Consider the following 16,868-nt stretch of genomic DNA (forward strand, 5'->3'; position numbering starts at 1 on the left):
AACCAAATCCAACAATACATTTAAAAAAATCACTCACTACAATCAAGTGGAATTTATTCCTGCGATGCAAGGGTGGTTCAATATTTCAAATCCATCAGCATGATACAACACATTAAAAATAGAAACGATAAATACTATATTATTTAAATCAATGCCCAAAAAGCATTTGAGAAAGTACAACATTCATTCATTCAGAGTACAACAAAGTAGGTTTACAGGGAACATGCCTCAACATAATAAAGGAAATATATGAAAAATCCACAGCTAACATCATACTCAATGGTGAAACACTGACAGCCTTTCCCCTAAGGTCAGGAACAAGATCAAGATGTACACTCTCACCCCGTTTATTCAACATAGTACTGGAGGACCTACCCACAGCAATCAGACAAGAAAAAGGAATAAAAAGCATCAAAATTCATAAAGAAGTAAAATTTTATTTGCAGACGGCATGATACTATATAAAGTCCTTAAGACTCCACCAAAAAACTACTAGAACAGATAAATGAATTTAGTAGAGCTGCAGGATACAAAATCAACGTACAGAAATCTGTTGCATTTCTATACACTAATAACAAAGTAGCAGAAAGAACAATTATGAAAACAATCCCATTTACAATTACACCAAAAATAATAAAATATTTAGGAATAAACTTAACCAAGGAGACGAAAGACCTGTACTCTCAAAACTACAAAACACTGATGAAAAAAATTGAAGATAACACAGACAAATGGAACAATATTCCATGCACATGGATTGGGAGAATTAACATTGTTAAAATGTCTCTACTATCCAAAGCAATCTACAGATTTAATGCAATACCATTATTTTTCATAGAACTAGAACAAATAATCCTAAAATTAGTACAGAACCACAAAAGACTCTGAATAACCAAAGCAATCTTGAAAAAGAAAATTAAAGCTGGAGGCATCACAATTCCAGATTTCAAACTATACTACAAACCTGTAGTAATCAAAACAGCATAGTACTGGCACAAATGTAGGCACATAGATCAACAGAACAGAATAGAGAGCCCAGAAATAAACCCACAACTATAAGGTTAATTAATCTTTGACAAAACAGGAAAGAATATGTAATGCAAAAAAAGACAGTCTCTTCAACATATGGTGTTGGGAAAATGGACAGTCACATGCAAAAGAATGAGACTGGACTGCTATGGTACACCATACACAAAAATAGACTCAAAATGGATTAAAGACCTAAATATGAGACCTGAAAACATAAAATTTCTAGAAGAAAACATAGGCACTAATCTCTTTCACATCAGCTATACAAACATTTTTCTAGATATTTCTCCTCTGGCAAGGGAAACAAAAGCAAAATTAAACTATTGGGACTATAATAAAATAAAAAGCTTCTGCACAGCAAAGGAAACAATCAACAAAACTAAAAGACAACCCACCAAATGGGAGGAGATATTTGCAAATGGTATAACCAATAAGAGATTAATATCCAAAATGTATAAAGAACTTACACAACACCAAAAAAACTTGAAAAATCCAATTTAAAAATGGGCACTCGACATGAAAAGACATTTCTCCAAAGAAGACATACAGATGGACAACAGTTATATGAAAAGATGCTCAACGTCACTCATCATCAGGAAAATGCAAATCAAAGTTATAATGAGATATCACCTCAGACCAGTCAGAATGGCTAAAATAAAAAACACAAGAAACAACAAGTGTTGGCAAGTAGGTAGAAAAAAGGAACCTTAGTGCACTGTTGGTAGGAAGGCAAACTTGTACAGCCACCGTGGAAAACAGTACAGATGTTCCTCAAAAAATTAAGAATAGAATGACCATATGATCCAGTAATTCCACTACTGGGTATTTACCCAAAGAATACAAAAACACTAATTTGAAAAGATATATATACCCCTATGTTTATTGCAGCATTATTTGTAATAGCCAAGTTATGGAAGGAACCCAAATGTCCATCAATAGATGAATGGATAAAGATGATGTGGTATACACAATAGAACATCACTCAACCGTAAAAAAAGAATGAACTCTTGCCATTTGCAACAACATGAATGGATCTGGAAGGTATAATGCTAAGTGAAATATGCAGTCAAAGAAAGACAAATACCATATGATTTCATTCATAGTAGAATTAAAGAAACAAAACAAAGAATAAAAGACAAACAAAAAGCAGACCCTGAAATATAGAGAACAAACCAGTGATTTCCAGAGGGAAGACAGATGGGAGGATAGGTGAAACAGGGAAGGGGATGAAGAGTACATTTATCATGATGTGCAATGAGAAGCACTATATTGTACACTTGAAACTAATATAACATTGTATGTTAATTATACTGGGATAAAAAAAATAACTAAATAGAATGAAAACAAGAATTCAAAAAGATAATATGTACCCTATGTTTACTGCAGCACTACTATATTTATAGTAGTCAGGATATGGAAGCAATCCAAGTGTCCACTGAAAAATGAATAGATAGAGAAAATGTGGTATACACACACACAGACACACACAGACACACACACTGGAATATCACACAACAATAAATAAGGATGAAAGCTTGTCATTTGTGATAACATGCATGGACCTTGAGGGCGTTACGCTAAGTGAAATAAGTCATACTGAGAAAGACAAAGACCATATGATTTTACTCATATGAGGAATCTAAAAAACAAAACAAGTGAATAAACTAACAAAAAAGCAGAACTGGACCTGTAAATACAAAGAACAAACTGATGGTTGCCAGAGGGAAGGGGGTTTAAGGGATGGGCAAACTGTCTGAAGGGGAGTGGAAGATACTGGCTTTCATTTTTATGGAATAAGTCATGAAAATAAAAGGTACAGCAAGGGAATATGGTCAATGGCATTACAATGGTGTTGTATGGTGAGAGATGGTAGTTACACTTGCAGTGAGCACAGCATCATGTAGAGAGATGTTGAATCACTATGTTGTATGCCTGAAACTAATGTAACATTGTGTGTCAACTATATTAAAAATTTTAAAAAATTTAAAGAGATTCCTCTTAACCATTTTGGAGAAAATTATTCTCTTCAACTGAATCATCTAGATATTCCTCAGATAAGACCCTAATTCTTCTACATCATTTTTTTTTAAGATTGTATGTATTTACTTGAGAGCAAGAGAGAGAGAACCACACAGAGGGAGATGGAGAAACTGACTCCCTGCTGAGCAAGAAGCCCTATACAGGACTCTATCCCAGGACCCTGGGATCATGACCTGAACCAAAGGCAGACGCTTAACTGACTGAGCCACCCAGGTGCCCCTACATCATTTTTTTTATTTGAACTTTTAAAACTTTTACAATAAGCAATGACAAATGTTAGACAAAACACAACATTCCAATCTATATATTTGCTTTTACTATCAAAACTTTAAATTCCATATCAGTAGTCATATTGCATACTTATATTCATTCTATAATGGGGTTGATATATTTAATTATTATTAATAAAAATTAAAATTTCATATAATATTAATGTGAAAAATATCTTACATTATCTGCTTCTGAATTATCACTTATATTTGTTTGGATTTTCTCTGGAACTACAATTTGTAGAAATGAATTTTGAGAACCTGAAGAAAGGAAAAAGACAGTTAATAAGTGTGTCTTATACCTTACTAAGTATTTGTTCAGGTTCTTTTGTAGAATTCACTTATGCACATATGAATAATCACTATGTACTCCTACAAAAATATTGAAAACACTTAATTCAAAAACAGACAAGACAGTTATGAAAGACCAAAAAAAGGACAGAGGGTGGGGACAGGGGCATAGTATTAAACTTACACAAAATTTGTTGCTCCTGAGGAAAACAGGACAGACAAAAAATAATCAAAGATAAACTTCAAGAAATTTTTTCTGAAATAAAAGATCAGAAACCATAGACTGGAAAGTACACTGAATTCAGGAATAACTGATAATAATTAAAACAGACATTCTACTAAAGTTATTGGGTGTCTAAGATAAAGAAAGAATCCTATGGGCCTATATGCAAAAAGAAAGAAAAAATCATATTGGGCATTAGGGAGAAAAGCAGACTAGCCTGAGAATTTTTATATTATTCAACGTTAAAAAAATGAAGAACAATGTCTTTTTTTTAAGTTTTTATTTAAATTCCAGTTGGTTACCATACATGTTAATATTAGTTTCAGGTGTACAATATAGTAATTCAATACTTCCATACAACACCCAGTGCTCATCACAGCAAGTACATTCCTTAATCCCCATCATCTGTTTAACCCATGCCCCAGCCACCTCCCTTCTGGTAACCATCAGTTTGTTCTCTATAGTTAAGGATCCGTTTCTTGGTTTGCCTCTCTCTTTTTTTTTTTCCCCTTTGCTCATTTGTTTTCTTTCTTAAATTCCACATATGAGTGAAATCACATGGTACTTGTCTTTCTCTGACTTAAATTTCAGTTAGCATACTACTCTCTTGCTCCATCCATGTCATTGCTAACGGCAAGATTTTCTTCTTTTTTCATGGCTGAGTAACATTTCATTGTATATACATACCACTTTTTTTTTTCTTCTCAGCTGTTGTGTTAGGGTTAGGGTTTATGGCCAATGTTAGGTTTAGGGTTAAGTTTAGGGTCAGGGTGAGGGGATGTGTCTGGTATCCTGCTGTTTAGAGAACTCTCCAAGAACCCTACAGAATTCTTCGATTACAGTTAGGTTTAGGGGTTGGGGGTTAGGTTAGGGTGAAGGTTAGGATTAAAGTTAGGGTTTAGAGTTAGGTTTAGGGGTTGGGGGTTACGGGGTTGGGATTAGGGGCTAAGGCTGGGGTTAGAGTTAGGGAGTTTGGGTGTTACTGGGTTTATACTTATGAGAGAAGTGTTAGTGGCATGATGGTTTATACACAGTGTAGTTTCAGTGAGTGAAGCACTTATGCTTATGCTTCCCTCATGCTTCTACACATCTATTTACAAACACATATATATTAATGAAAGAAAATGTTACTTGAACAATGGATTATACCCAGTGTAGTTCAATGAGATAAGCACAGGGCTCTCTTATGTTTACAAACACTTTTTTCTTAATGAAAGAAAGTGTTACATGAAACACACATTATACTCCATGTAGTTACATTCAGTTAAGAATAGGTCTATTCCCACATGCTTTTACACATACATTTACAAACACATATATATCAATGAAAAAGATGTTAGTTGAACGATGGTTTATATACAGTGTAATTCCAATGAGAAGCATATGGCTATTCCCATATGCTTCTAAGCATATGTAGAAACTTTAATGAAAGAAGATGATACTTGAAAGACTGATTATACACAGTGTAGTTTCTGAGTGTAGTTTCTGAGTGTTAAGCATACGGCTATTCCCATATGCTTCTATACATTTGAAGAACAAGGTCTTTTAAAAATCTTCAAGGAAAGAAAGGATGAACCCTGGAATTTCATAGCCAGCAAAACTTTCATTCAAATATAGAGGCAAAGGAGAGGTATTCACAAGCAAAAACGTAAAGCAAATAGCTCAACATCCCTGTCACCTAAGGCAGAGAAACTTCTCTCAACAAAGATATCAGTAGAGTTTAAGTAAAAGATTAGTAGTGGTATTAAATAAACTTAAATATAGAATAAGGCTAAAACAACCTTGATAATTATAGTTATTTAATAGAGTTCAAATGATATAGACATAATAACATATATAATAATGTTGGCAGTATAGCAGAAGAGGAATACCATATGTGCGTACCGATTTCCTTAAATTTATTGCAATGTGGTCCAAAAAGAATTGTGATTAAAGCTGAATATCAAGTGGTAGAAGTAGAAACATATTGTTCAATGGCATAACAGTACAGAAGAACTAAGATTTGAAATAACCACGGTCATATAATAAAGGGGAGAGCAGGAAGTGGGAAGTAGTAAGATACCAAATTTTCTAATTACAGTGAGGAATCACTATTACTGCCTAAATAAAAAAATTAATCTATTATAAACACTATAAATATTCCAAATTAAGAGAAGAACATACACAAAGGCACCCAGAAAATAAACCAAAAGTCAGATTTTTATAGTGAAAGATTTTACCAAAACAAAAGTATGAAATCAAGAAAGTATGACATAATTAAGAAACTCTAAGATCAAAAATCTCAGTCTTATCAATAAATGTAAGTAGGATGAAATAACCAACTAAAAGAAAAATCTTCAGATTGGATCTGCAAAATCAAAACCCAATTATTCAGACCTTGTATGGGAATATTAAACACTTGCTCTAAGCTAATACTTATTTTTGAGGACCTAAAATATAACTGTGGTTCACTTCAGGAAAAGATGTATGCTTACAAGAAGACTGGTGATACATGAAATTTAGGACCAAATCTGAGTTTACTCATGGGTCAATTATGGAACAATTATGCAACAGTATGTGGAAACAGATATAATCAATATCTTATGGAATCCCCAATTTACCTCCCTGAGCCATAGAATGAGGGTTATTAAGGTAGGGAGGGCCAAATGGAAATCTCTGAATATCATATGCACCATCACCAAAACATTAAACCAAGTATTTCTATATCCAGAAGATAGTCCAACCCTGAAAAGAACTGAAATATACAAGAGCATTTTTTTCCTATTATTTTCCTATTTTTGTTTGATTTGTGCAGATGATAAGCAATAATGACAAAGAGCTATCTTAAGTTTAATCAGGTGATGACTGCAATAACAAATATCGTTCCAAATATGGTCTCTACTGAAGCAAAGCAACACAGGCATTGGAACCTGCATGTAATCCCTGATAGGAAAAGGTGTTTTCTTTATCCCAATAAGCAGAGAATTCCAGGAGCAGTTTGAATTCTCACTTGACAGTGAGAGCAATGTAACTTCACCATCCATACTGCCTCAGGTATTTATCATTTTTAGTTCTACTTCCTCCTAGACCCTAACATCTCACTGTCTGTGGTAAGGGGAATAATAATTCCTCTCAAAGATGTCCATCCCCTAATCACCAGCACCTGTGAATATGTTCGGTTACACAGCAAAGTATATTTAGGGTTGCCAATAAGCTGACCTTAAAATAGGGAATTTATCCTGGATTATCCATGTGGTGGTCTTAATTTAATCACAAGGGACCTTAAAAGAAGATGAATGGGGCAGAAGAGAGAACCAGAAAGATGGTAGTATGAGAAGAACTCAGCCCAATGCTCCTAGCTTTGAAGATGGGAGGAACGGGGCACAGCCCAAGAATGCAAACAGCCATTAGAATCTGGAAAAAGGGTCGCAAAAAAGATGGCAGAGGAGTAGGGAACTCTTTTTTCAGCTGGTCCCCTGAATCGAGCTGTATATCTACCAGACCATCCTGAACATCCACAAAATCAGCCTGAGACGTAGGAAGATACAGCTGGATCTCTACAAACGAACATCTCCAGTGCTGAGTATTGAGGTACTAAGCGGGGAGCTGTGAATCCGCGCACAGATATCGGAAGATAAACAGAAGGGGGGAGTCACCACGATCGGCGCCGGGAAGCAGTAGCCACCTGCACTGGGGAGTGGGCCAGACTTGTGGACCGGCACTCACAAGAAAGCAGACTGAGACCGTGAGCCAGGGAACACGCAATGATCAAACTGAAAACCGGAGCTCCAGAGAGCACACTCGAACTAGACTGAAATCGGGAACGCGTGCGCAACCAGATGGAAAACCAGCACTCCAGAGCCCTTGCGAACCACACTGAAACAGGGAGCTCGGGAGCCCAAGTGCGGAACTGGGGACGGCTGGTGGTGTTAGAAGCACAAAGAACAGAGACGTGTCAGCCCTGGAAGCAAGGGCTGGGAGAGTGGCTGTGGGGCACACACCCCGGGGCGCTGCGGGGTTTTTAGCAGCACTGAGGGAAACAGAGTTAAAGTGGCCAGGAGAGCTCAGTGGAGAGCAGACTGTGATCTCTCTGTTCTGAGACAGAGGCTAGGATACGGCCACTACTCCTCTGACTCTCAAAAGAGGCACAGAAACCCACCAGGGAAAGCTGCCAGAGAACAAAAGCCTGGAAATACCAGCTCACATTGTGCCCATCCCCATCCCCCCTCGCAGGGGACGGGACAACTCGACCCAAACAGGGGTGCCTGAATATCAGCGTGGCAGACCCCTCCCCCAGAAGACAGACTGAAAAATCAAGAAGCCCACATCCCTAAGGTCCCTATAAAACAAGTGCACACTGCCTGGGTCCTGGTCAATAATTTGGGTTCTGGACATCCCCACAATCTCTCCTCATCAGAATGATGAGGAGGAGAAACCCTCAGCAAAGAAAGGACACAGAGACTGTGGCCTCTGCCATAGAACTGATGGATATGGATATAAACAAATTGTCAGAAATGGAGTTCAGAGTAACAATGGTCAAGACGATGTGTAGGCTTGAAAAAATATTAACGAAAATATTAACAAGAATATAGAATCTCTAAGGGCGGAAATGAGAGCGAATCTGGCAGAAATTAAAAATGCTGGGGCGCCTGGGTGGCACAGCGGTTAAGCGTCTGCCTTCGGCTCAGGGCGTGATCCTGGGGTTATGGGATCGAGCCCCACATCAGGCTCCTCCGCTAGGAGCCTGCTTCTTCCTCTCCCACTCCCCCTGCTTGTGTTCCCTTTCTCGCTGGCTGTCTCTATCTCTGTTGAATAAATAAATAAAATCTTTAAAAAAAAAAAAAAAAGAAAGAAATTAAAAATGCTATGAATCAGGGGCGTCTGGGTGGCACAGCGGTTAAGCGTCTGCCTTCGGCTCAGGGCGTGATCCCGGCATTATGGGATCAAGCCCCACATCAGGCTCCTCCGCTGGGAGCCTGCTTCTTCCTCTCCCACTCCCCCTGCTTGTGTTCCCTCTCTCGCTGGCTGTCTCTATGTCTGTCGAATAAATAAATAAAATCTTTTAAAAAAATGCTATGAATCAAATGCAGTCTAAATTAGATGCTCTGACGGCCAGGGTAAATGAGGCAGAAGAATGAATTAGTGAATTGGAAGATGGGATGGTAGAAGAGAAAGTAAAAACGGACACTTGGCTCAAAAAAAATTCAATCTTGGGGCACCTGGGTGGCTCAGTCATTAAGCGCCTGCCTTCGTCTCACAGCATGATCCCAGGAGATCGAGCCACACATCAGGCTCCTCCACTGGGAGCCTGCTTCTTCCTCTCCCACTCCCCCTGCCTGTGTTCCCTCTCTTGCTGGCTGTCTCTCTTTCTGTGAAATAAATAAATAAAATCTTAAAAAAAAAATTCAATCTCAAGAACATAGATTATGGGAGATTACTGACTCAATGAAAAGTTCCAATGTCAGAATCATCAGCATCCCTGAGGGGGTGGAGAAAGAGAGAGGTCTAAAGAGATATTTGAACAAACTGCAGCTGAGAACTTCCCTATCTGGCAAAGGAAACAAGCATTCGTGTCCAAGAAGCAGAGAGGACCCCTCCCAAGATCAATGAGAACAGACCTATACCATGTAACATCATAGTGCAATTCACAAATATTAGATCCAAGGGTATAGTCCTGAAAGCGGCCAGGGGGAAGAAAATCCTTACGTACAGAGGGAAGAATATCAGAATAATGTCAGACCTGTCTAGAGAGACGTGGCAGGCCAGGAAGGGTTGGCAGGTTATTTTTAAAGCTCTAACTGAGAAGATTATGCAGCCAAGGATCCTTTATCCAGCAAGGCTGCCATTCAGAATTGATGGAGAGATAAGGACCTTCCAAGACTGGCAGAAACTGAAGGAATCTGTGACCACCAAGCCAGCCCTACAAGAGATATTAAGGGGGGGTTCTATAAAAGTAAAAAGACCCCAAGAGTGATACAGAAGAGAAATTTACAACCTATAGAAACAAAGACTTCTCAGGCAACATGACATCATTAAAATCATCTCTCTCAATAATCACTCAATGTGAATGGCCTAAATGTTCCCATAAACGCCACAGGGTTGGATTGGATAAAGAGACGTGACCCATCCATTTGCTGTCTTCAAGAGACTCATTTTGAACCTAAAGACAATCCAGACTGAAAGTGAAGGGATGGAAAACCATTTTTTGCCAATGGACCTCAAAAGAAAGCTGGGGTAGCAATTCTCATATCAGACAGATTAGATTTTAAAGACTGTAGTTAGAGATTAAGACCAGAGTCCAGGGCCTGACGGATTCCCCTAGGAATTCTACCAAACATTCAAAGAAGAAATAATACCTCTTCTCCTGAAGCTGCTTCAAAAAATAGAAACAGAAGGAAAACTATCAAACTCATTCTATGAGGCCAGTATTACCTTGATCCCCAAACCAGGCAAAGACCCCATCAAAAAGGAAAATTACAGACCAATATCCCTGATGAATATGGACGCCAAAATTTTCAACAAGATCCTAGCCAATAGGATCCAACAGTACATTAAAAGGCTTATCCATCCTGACCAAGTGGGATTCATCCCTGGGATGCAAGGGTGGTTCAACATTCACAAATCAATCAGTGTGATAAATCATATCAACAAGAAAAGAGTCAAGAACCATATGATCCTCTCAATTGATGCAGAAAAAACTTTTGACAAAATACAGCATCCTTTCCTGATTAAAACACTTCAGAGTGTAGGGCTAAAGAGTACATTCCTCGATTTCATAAAAACCATCTATGAAAAGCCTACAGCGAATATCATTCTCAATGGGGAAAAGCTGAAAGCCTTTCCCTTAAGATCAGGAACACCACAAGGATGCCTACTCTTGCCATTATCATTCAACATAGTACTAGAAGTCCTTGCAACAGCATTCAGGCAACAAAAAGGGATAAAAGGTATCCAAATCGGCAAAGAAGAAGTCAAACTGTCTCTCTTCGCAGATGATATGATACTCTATATGGAAAACCCAAAAGAATCCACCCCCAAACTACTAGAAGTTATAGAGCAATTCAGTAATGTGGCGGGATACAAAATCAACGCTCAGAAATCAGTTGCATTTCTATACACGAACAATGAGACTGAAGAAAGAGAAATTAGGGAATCTATTCCATTTACAATAGCACCAAAAATCATACATCATCTCAGAATTAACTTAACCAGAGACGTAAAGGACCTATATTCTAGAAACTACAAATCACTCTTGAAAGACATTGAAGAAGACACAAAAAGATGGAAAAATATTCCATGCTCATGGATCGGAAGAAGAAACATAGTTAAAATGTCTATGTTACCCAGAGCAATCTACACTTTCAAAGCCATCCTGATCAAAATACCAATGACATTTTTCCAAGAGCTGGAACAAACAGGCTTTAAATTTGTGTGGAACCAGAAAAGGCCCCAAATCGACAAGGAAGTGTTGAAAAGGAAAAACAAAGCTGGGGGCATCACACTGCCGGATTTCGAGCTGTACTACAAAGCTGTGATCACAAAGACGGCATGGTACTGGCACAAAAACAGACACATAGACCAATGGAACAGAACAGAGAACCCAGAAATGGACCCTCGGCTCTTTGGGCAACTAATCTTTGATAAAGCAGGAAAAAACATCCAGTGGAAAAAAGACAGTCTCTTCAATAAATGGTGCTGGGAATTTGGACAGCTATATGCAAAGGAATGAAACTTGACCACTCTCTCACACCATACACAAAGGTAAACCCCAAATGGATGAAAGACCCCGATGTGAGACAGGAATCCATCAAAATCCCAGAGGAGAACATAGGCTGTAACCTCTTTGACATCGGCCACAGCAACTTCTTTCACCACACATCTCCAAAGGCAAGAGAAACAAAAGATAAAATGAACTTGTGGGACTTCATCAAGATAAAAAGCTTTGCACAGCCAAGGTAACAGTCAAAAAAACTAAGAGGCAGTCCACGGAATGGGAGAAGATATTTGCAAATGACACTACAGATAAATACTGGTATCCAAGATCTACAAAGAACTTCTCAAACTCAATACACAAGAAACAAATAATCAGATCAAAAAAGGGCAGAAGATATGAACAGACACTTTTCTAATGAAGACATACAAATGACTAACAGATACATGAAAAAATGTTCAAAATCATTAGCCATCAAGGAAATTCAAATCAAAACCATACTGAGATACCACCTAACGCCTGTTAGAATGGCAAAAGTGGACAAGGCAAGAAACAACAAATGTTGGAGAGGATGTGGAGAAAGGGGATCCATCTTACACTGTTGGTGGGAATGCAAGTTGGTACAGCCACTTTGGAAAACAGTGTGGAGGTCCCTTAAAAAGTTAAAAATAGAGCTACCCTATGATCCAGCAATTGCACTACTGGGTATTTACCCCAAAGATACAGACGTAGTGAAGAGAAGGGCCATATGCACCCCAATGTTCATTGCAGCATTGTGCACAATAAATTGTGGAAGAAACCGAGACCTTCAGCAGATGACTGGGTTAAGAAGATGTCGTCCATATATACAATGGAATATTACTCAGCCATCAGAAGGAATGATTACCCAACATTTGCAGCACGTGGATGGGACTGGAGGAGATTATGCCAAGTGAAATGAGTCAAGCAGAGAAAGACAATTATCATATGGTTTCACTCATTTATGGAACGTAAGAAATAGCAGGAAATCGGTAGAAGAAGGAAGGGAAGAATGAAGTGGGTGTAAACAGAAGGGGGAATGAACCATGAAAGACTATGGATTCTGGGAAACAAACCGAGGGCTTCGGGGGGCGGGGGGGACTGGGAAAGGCCGGTGGTGGGTATTAAGGAAGGCAGATATTGCGTGGTGCACTGGGTGTTATACACAAATAATGAATCATGGAACATTACATCAAAAACTAAGGATATACTGTATGGTGACTAACATAATATAATAAAAAATATTATTAAAAAAAAGAATCTGGAAAAGGCAAGGAAACAGATTGTCTACTACAGCCTACAGAAGGAACACAGCACTGTCAATGTCTTGATTTTAGCCCAACGACACCCATTTTACAGAACTGTAAGATAATAAATTTGTATTGTTTAAGCCCCTAAATTTGTGGTAACCTGTTACAGCAACATTAACACTAATACATCATCTAAGAGAAAATGATTCTGGAATTCTAAAATGAATCTGGACCACTATTTCACACCATATACGAATATAAATTTAAAATGGATTAACAACTTGAATATATAACCTGAAACCATTAAACTCCTACAATAAAAAGTAGGCAGTAAGCTCTTTATCAGTCTTAGCAATATTTTTTTTGGATCAGTCTCTTCAAAGAAGGCAAAAAAACCTAAAAATAAAATATGGGATTACATCAGACTAAAAAACTTATACACCAAAGGAAATCATCAACAAAATGAAAAGGCAAGCTATTGAATAGTAGTAGATATTTGTAAATCATACATCTGATAAGGGGTTGGTATCCAAAATATATAAAGAACTTACACAACTTAATATCTAAAAACACCCCAAATGAACAATCCAATTAAGAAATATGCAGAGAACTTAAATACACATTACTCCAAGGAAAACATACAGATGGCCAACAGGCCCATGAAAAGATGTTTAACATCATTAATCATCAGGGAAATGCAAATCAAAACTACAATGAGATATCACTTCACACCTGGCAGAATGATTATCAAAAAACAGTCAGTGCTCGCAAGGCTGTGGAGAAAAGGAAACCCTCGTACATTGTTGGTGTGAATTAGTGTAGCCACTATAGAAAACAGTATGGAGGTCCTCAAAAAATGAAAATCAGAGCTACCATATGATACAGTGATTCCATTTCTGGTATTTAGCCAAAAAAAAAAAAAACCAAAAACACCAAATCAAAAAGATATATGCAACCTTATGTTCACTGCAGCGTAATTTACAACAGGTAAGATATGAAAGCCACAACAGTGCCCAACAATACTTGAATGGATAAGAAAATGTGGTATGTATATATATACACAAACATACACAATGGAACATTACTCAGCAATAAAAAAGAAGGAAATCTTGCCATTGTGACAACATAGATGGAGCTAGAGGGTATGATGCTAAGTGATATGTCAGATGGAGAAAGACAAATACCATATGATTTCACTTGTATGTGGAATCTAAAAAACAAAACAAAACAAAACAAAACAGAAACAGACTCACAGATACAGGTAACAAACTGTTCATTAACAGAGGGGGACAGGATGGAGTGAGTGGGGAAATAGACAAAGGACATTAAGAGATACAAATTTCCAGTTTTAAAATAAATAAGTCATGGCAATGTAATGTACAGCATAGGGAATATAGTCAATTATATTGTAATAAATTTGTATGGTAACCAGACTTATTGTGGAGATCATTTTGTAGTGTATAAAAACATTGAATCACTACAATACACACCTGAAACTAACAGGATGTTATGTGTTAAGTATACTTCATTTTTTAAAAAAATACAATTTGGGGTACGTGGGTGGCTCAGTTAGTTAAGGGTCTGCCTTTGGCTCAGGTCATGATCCCAGGGTCCTGGGATCAAGCCCTGCATCAGGCTTCCTGCTCAGCAGGGAGTCTGCTTCTCCTCCCCCTGCCTCCTCCTTTGTGGTCTCTTCTTCTCTCTCTCAAATAAAATCTTTTTTAAAATTTTAATTAAAAATTTAAAAAGGAAATAAAATCTGAACTGACTGGAATTTGGATGATATAAGAAATTGCTAATTTTTAAGGTGTGATCATGATACTGTGGTTATATTTCAAAAGTATCTTTTTTGTCATTTAGCAATATATACTGGAATATTTAGAGATGAAATGATATGTCTATAATTTGCTCCAAATAATGGAACAGAGGAAGTGATAAGGAACATAAAAAAAAAAAGGAACTAGCCAGGAGTTTATAACAGCTGAAGGTGGGTTCTTTATACTCCTCTACTTTTGCATTTATTTGAAATTTCCATAATTAAAATTAAAAAAACAGTAGAGGCCAAATAGCAATGGAGTGATATCTTCAAAGTGCTATTGGAAAAATAACTGTCAATCTCAAATTCCGTATCAAGCTAGAGTGAGGGAGATATAGAGATATTTTCAAGTGAACAACAGATATTTTGCCACTCAGAATTCTTATGAAAAAGCTAAGAAAGGAAGAAGGGCGAGGAACAAAGTAAGCAAAGAAAGCGGCGAACAGTGGATAAATCTAAGGAAACCTGACTGAGTAAACAGTAATAGAGACGATGACTAATTTGGGAAACAATAAATAAAAGTGGCACTAAATAACAATAATATGTAAGAAGATGAGGGTGGGGTCTGACAACTTTCTATGGTCATTGTCTTTTTTGGAAGATGTTATATTCTTAATTTTTGACTTTGTAACATTAAAATTAGAAATACAAAACACACAAGACAGGAAATGAGATTTTTTTAAATGTTCTCAAATAAAAAGCATAATACATAGAAATCATAAAATACCATAACAGATTTAAATACAAATATACCTTCCTTGAGAGCTGAATGGCTTTTTCAGTTTACTACCTGCATCTGGAAATTTCAGGGCCCAAGGCTATTTTAATTCTTAAATAGTCAAAGCTTTTTTTAATCTGAGTTTAAAATTCTTTTGTTAATACAGTACCTTCAAAAACTTGGCCCCTTTCAGACAAATGATTTGCAAATATGTTCTGTCCTTCTATAATTTCTTTGCCTAACTCTTATTTCTCCCTCCCTCCCCTCTCATCTCTCTTTCTCTCTCTCTCTCCCTCTTTCAACTTAACGATAGCAGCCTTGAGTCTATCTAGAAAAATGTACGTCCATACCCTTAATTAGAGCTCTGACCTGAGTAATTTTATCTAATTGAGAGTTTTACTGATGCACTGGTGTTCAAACCTTTTTAAATTCCATTTCTTACTATTTGGAATCTGGAGTCAGTCACCTTTTAAAATCCTGAAAGGCCCTGAATTTCTGGATTTATTCCCTATCATTTCTTTTTGCAAACTGGCCAATTGTTTCCTGAGATTATCTCCTTCTCTTAACACTTTACCAAACTTGGGTAATTAAACTGACCTCCACTGCAGAAAGATAACATTTTGTTATCTAACTTCTGTAGAATGCAATCAATCATACAGTTTACTAAAGCTTTATGAAATATACCTTATGAAATGTTTTGTAACTTCCACTTGGTTTCAATTTTTTGTCATCTACTATCCATTACCCACCATTCATTGCCCAGCAGCTCAGTCAAAGATGTCTATTTTAAGTTTGTTATGACAGCACACCAATTTCTAGATTAGTCAATTTGGGCTGATCAGGCTATAGAATGGTAATAAATAAAATATTGAAATTTTGGTGACTTAACACAATAAAAGCTTATTTGTTTTTCATGTAAAGTCTGATGAGGGTCACCAGGAGCTCTCACTGAAGTAGTGACTCAAAGATCCAGGCTCCTCCAACTGGTAACACCATAAACTCAGCTCATGGCTTCGAAGATTACTGTGGCATCAAAAAAGAGAGATGGAAGAAGGATACCAACTCTTAATTGCCTTGATCCAAAAATTACACACATCATTTCTTAACCTCATAATCAAGAGGTAGTTTGGAAAAAGGCCAAGAAATGCAGGCAAAAGGTGGATACTCGGTGAGCACTAAGGAATCTGTCACATAAAAGGAGGGAAAATATATATTTACAGCAAATAGTAGCCAATGGAAAGTTGATGTAGCTATGTTAATATTGGCACAAATAGACTTCAGTGGGGCAAAAGCATTATTAGGAACAGAAGCAGGATATAGTTAATAAAAAGAAACCAGAAAGAATGCAAAAGGATGAGGTTGGAACTCTACCTCACACCATATATAAAAATTAATTTAAAATGGATCAAAAACATAAATTTAAGAGATAAAACAATAAAGTTCTTAGAAGAAAAAACAAGAATAAATCTTCATGATTATAGATTTGGCAATGGGTTCTTAGATATGATACCAAAAACACGAGCA

The 16,868-nt window shown here is 37.1% G+C and overlaps 1 protein-coding gene across 1 annotated transcript in view; it reads right to left on the bottom strand.

The window, feature by feature from the left end:
• Nucleotides 1-16,868, bottom strand: part of ADAM32 (ADAM metallopeptidase domain 32) — a 168,340-nt gene that overhangs the window by 145,802 nt on the left and 5,670 nt on the right. Inside the window, exon 2 of the mRNA XM_057303370.1 lies at nucleotides 3,520-3,599. Within this exon, the coding sequence (XP_057159353.1) occupies nucleotides 3,520-3,599 (80 nt within the window). The remainder of the gene's footprint in view (nucleotides 1-3,519; nucleotides 3,600-16,868) is intronic.

This window comes from Ursus arctos, unplaced genomic scaffold (genome assembly GCF_023065955.2).
Source record: "Ursus arctos isolate Adak ecotype North America unplaced genomic scaffold, UrsArc2.0 scaffold_27, whole genome shotgun sequence".
Classification (NCBI taxonomy): domain Eukaryota; kingdom Metazoa; phylum Chordata; class Mammalia; order Carnivora; family Ursidae; genus Ursus; species Ursus arctos.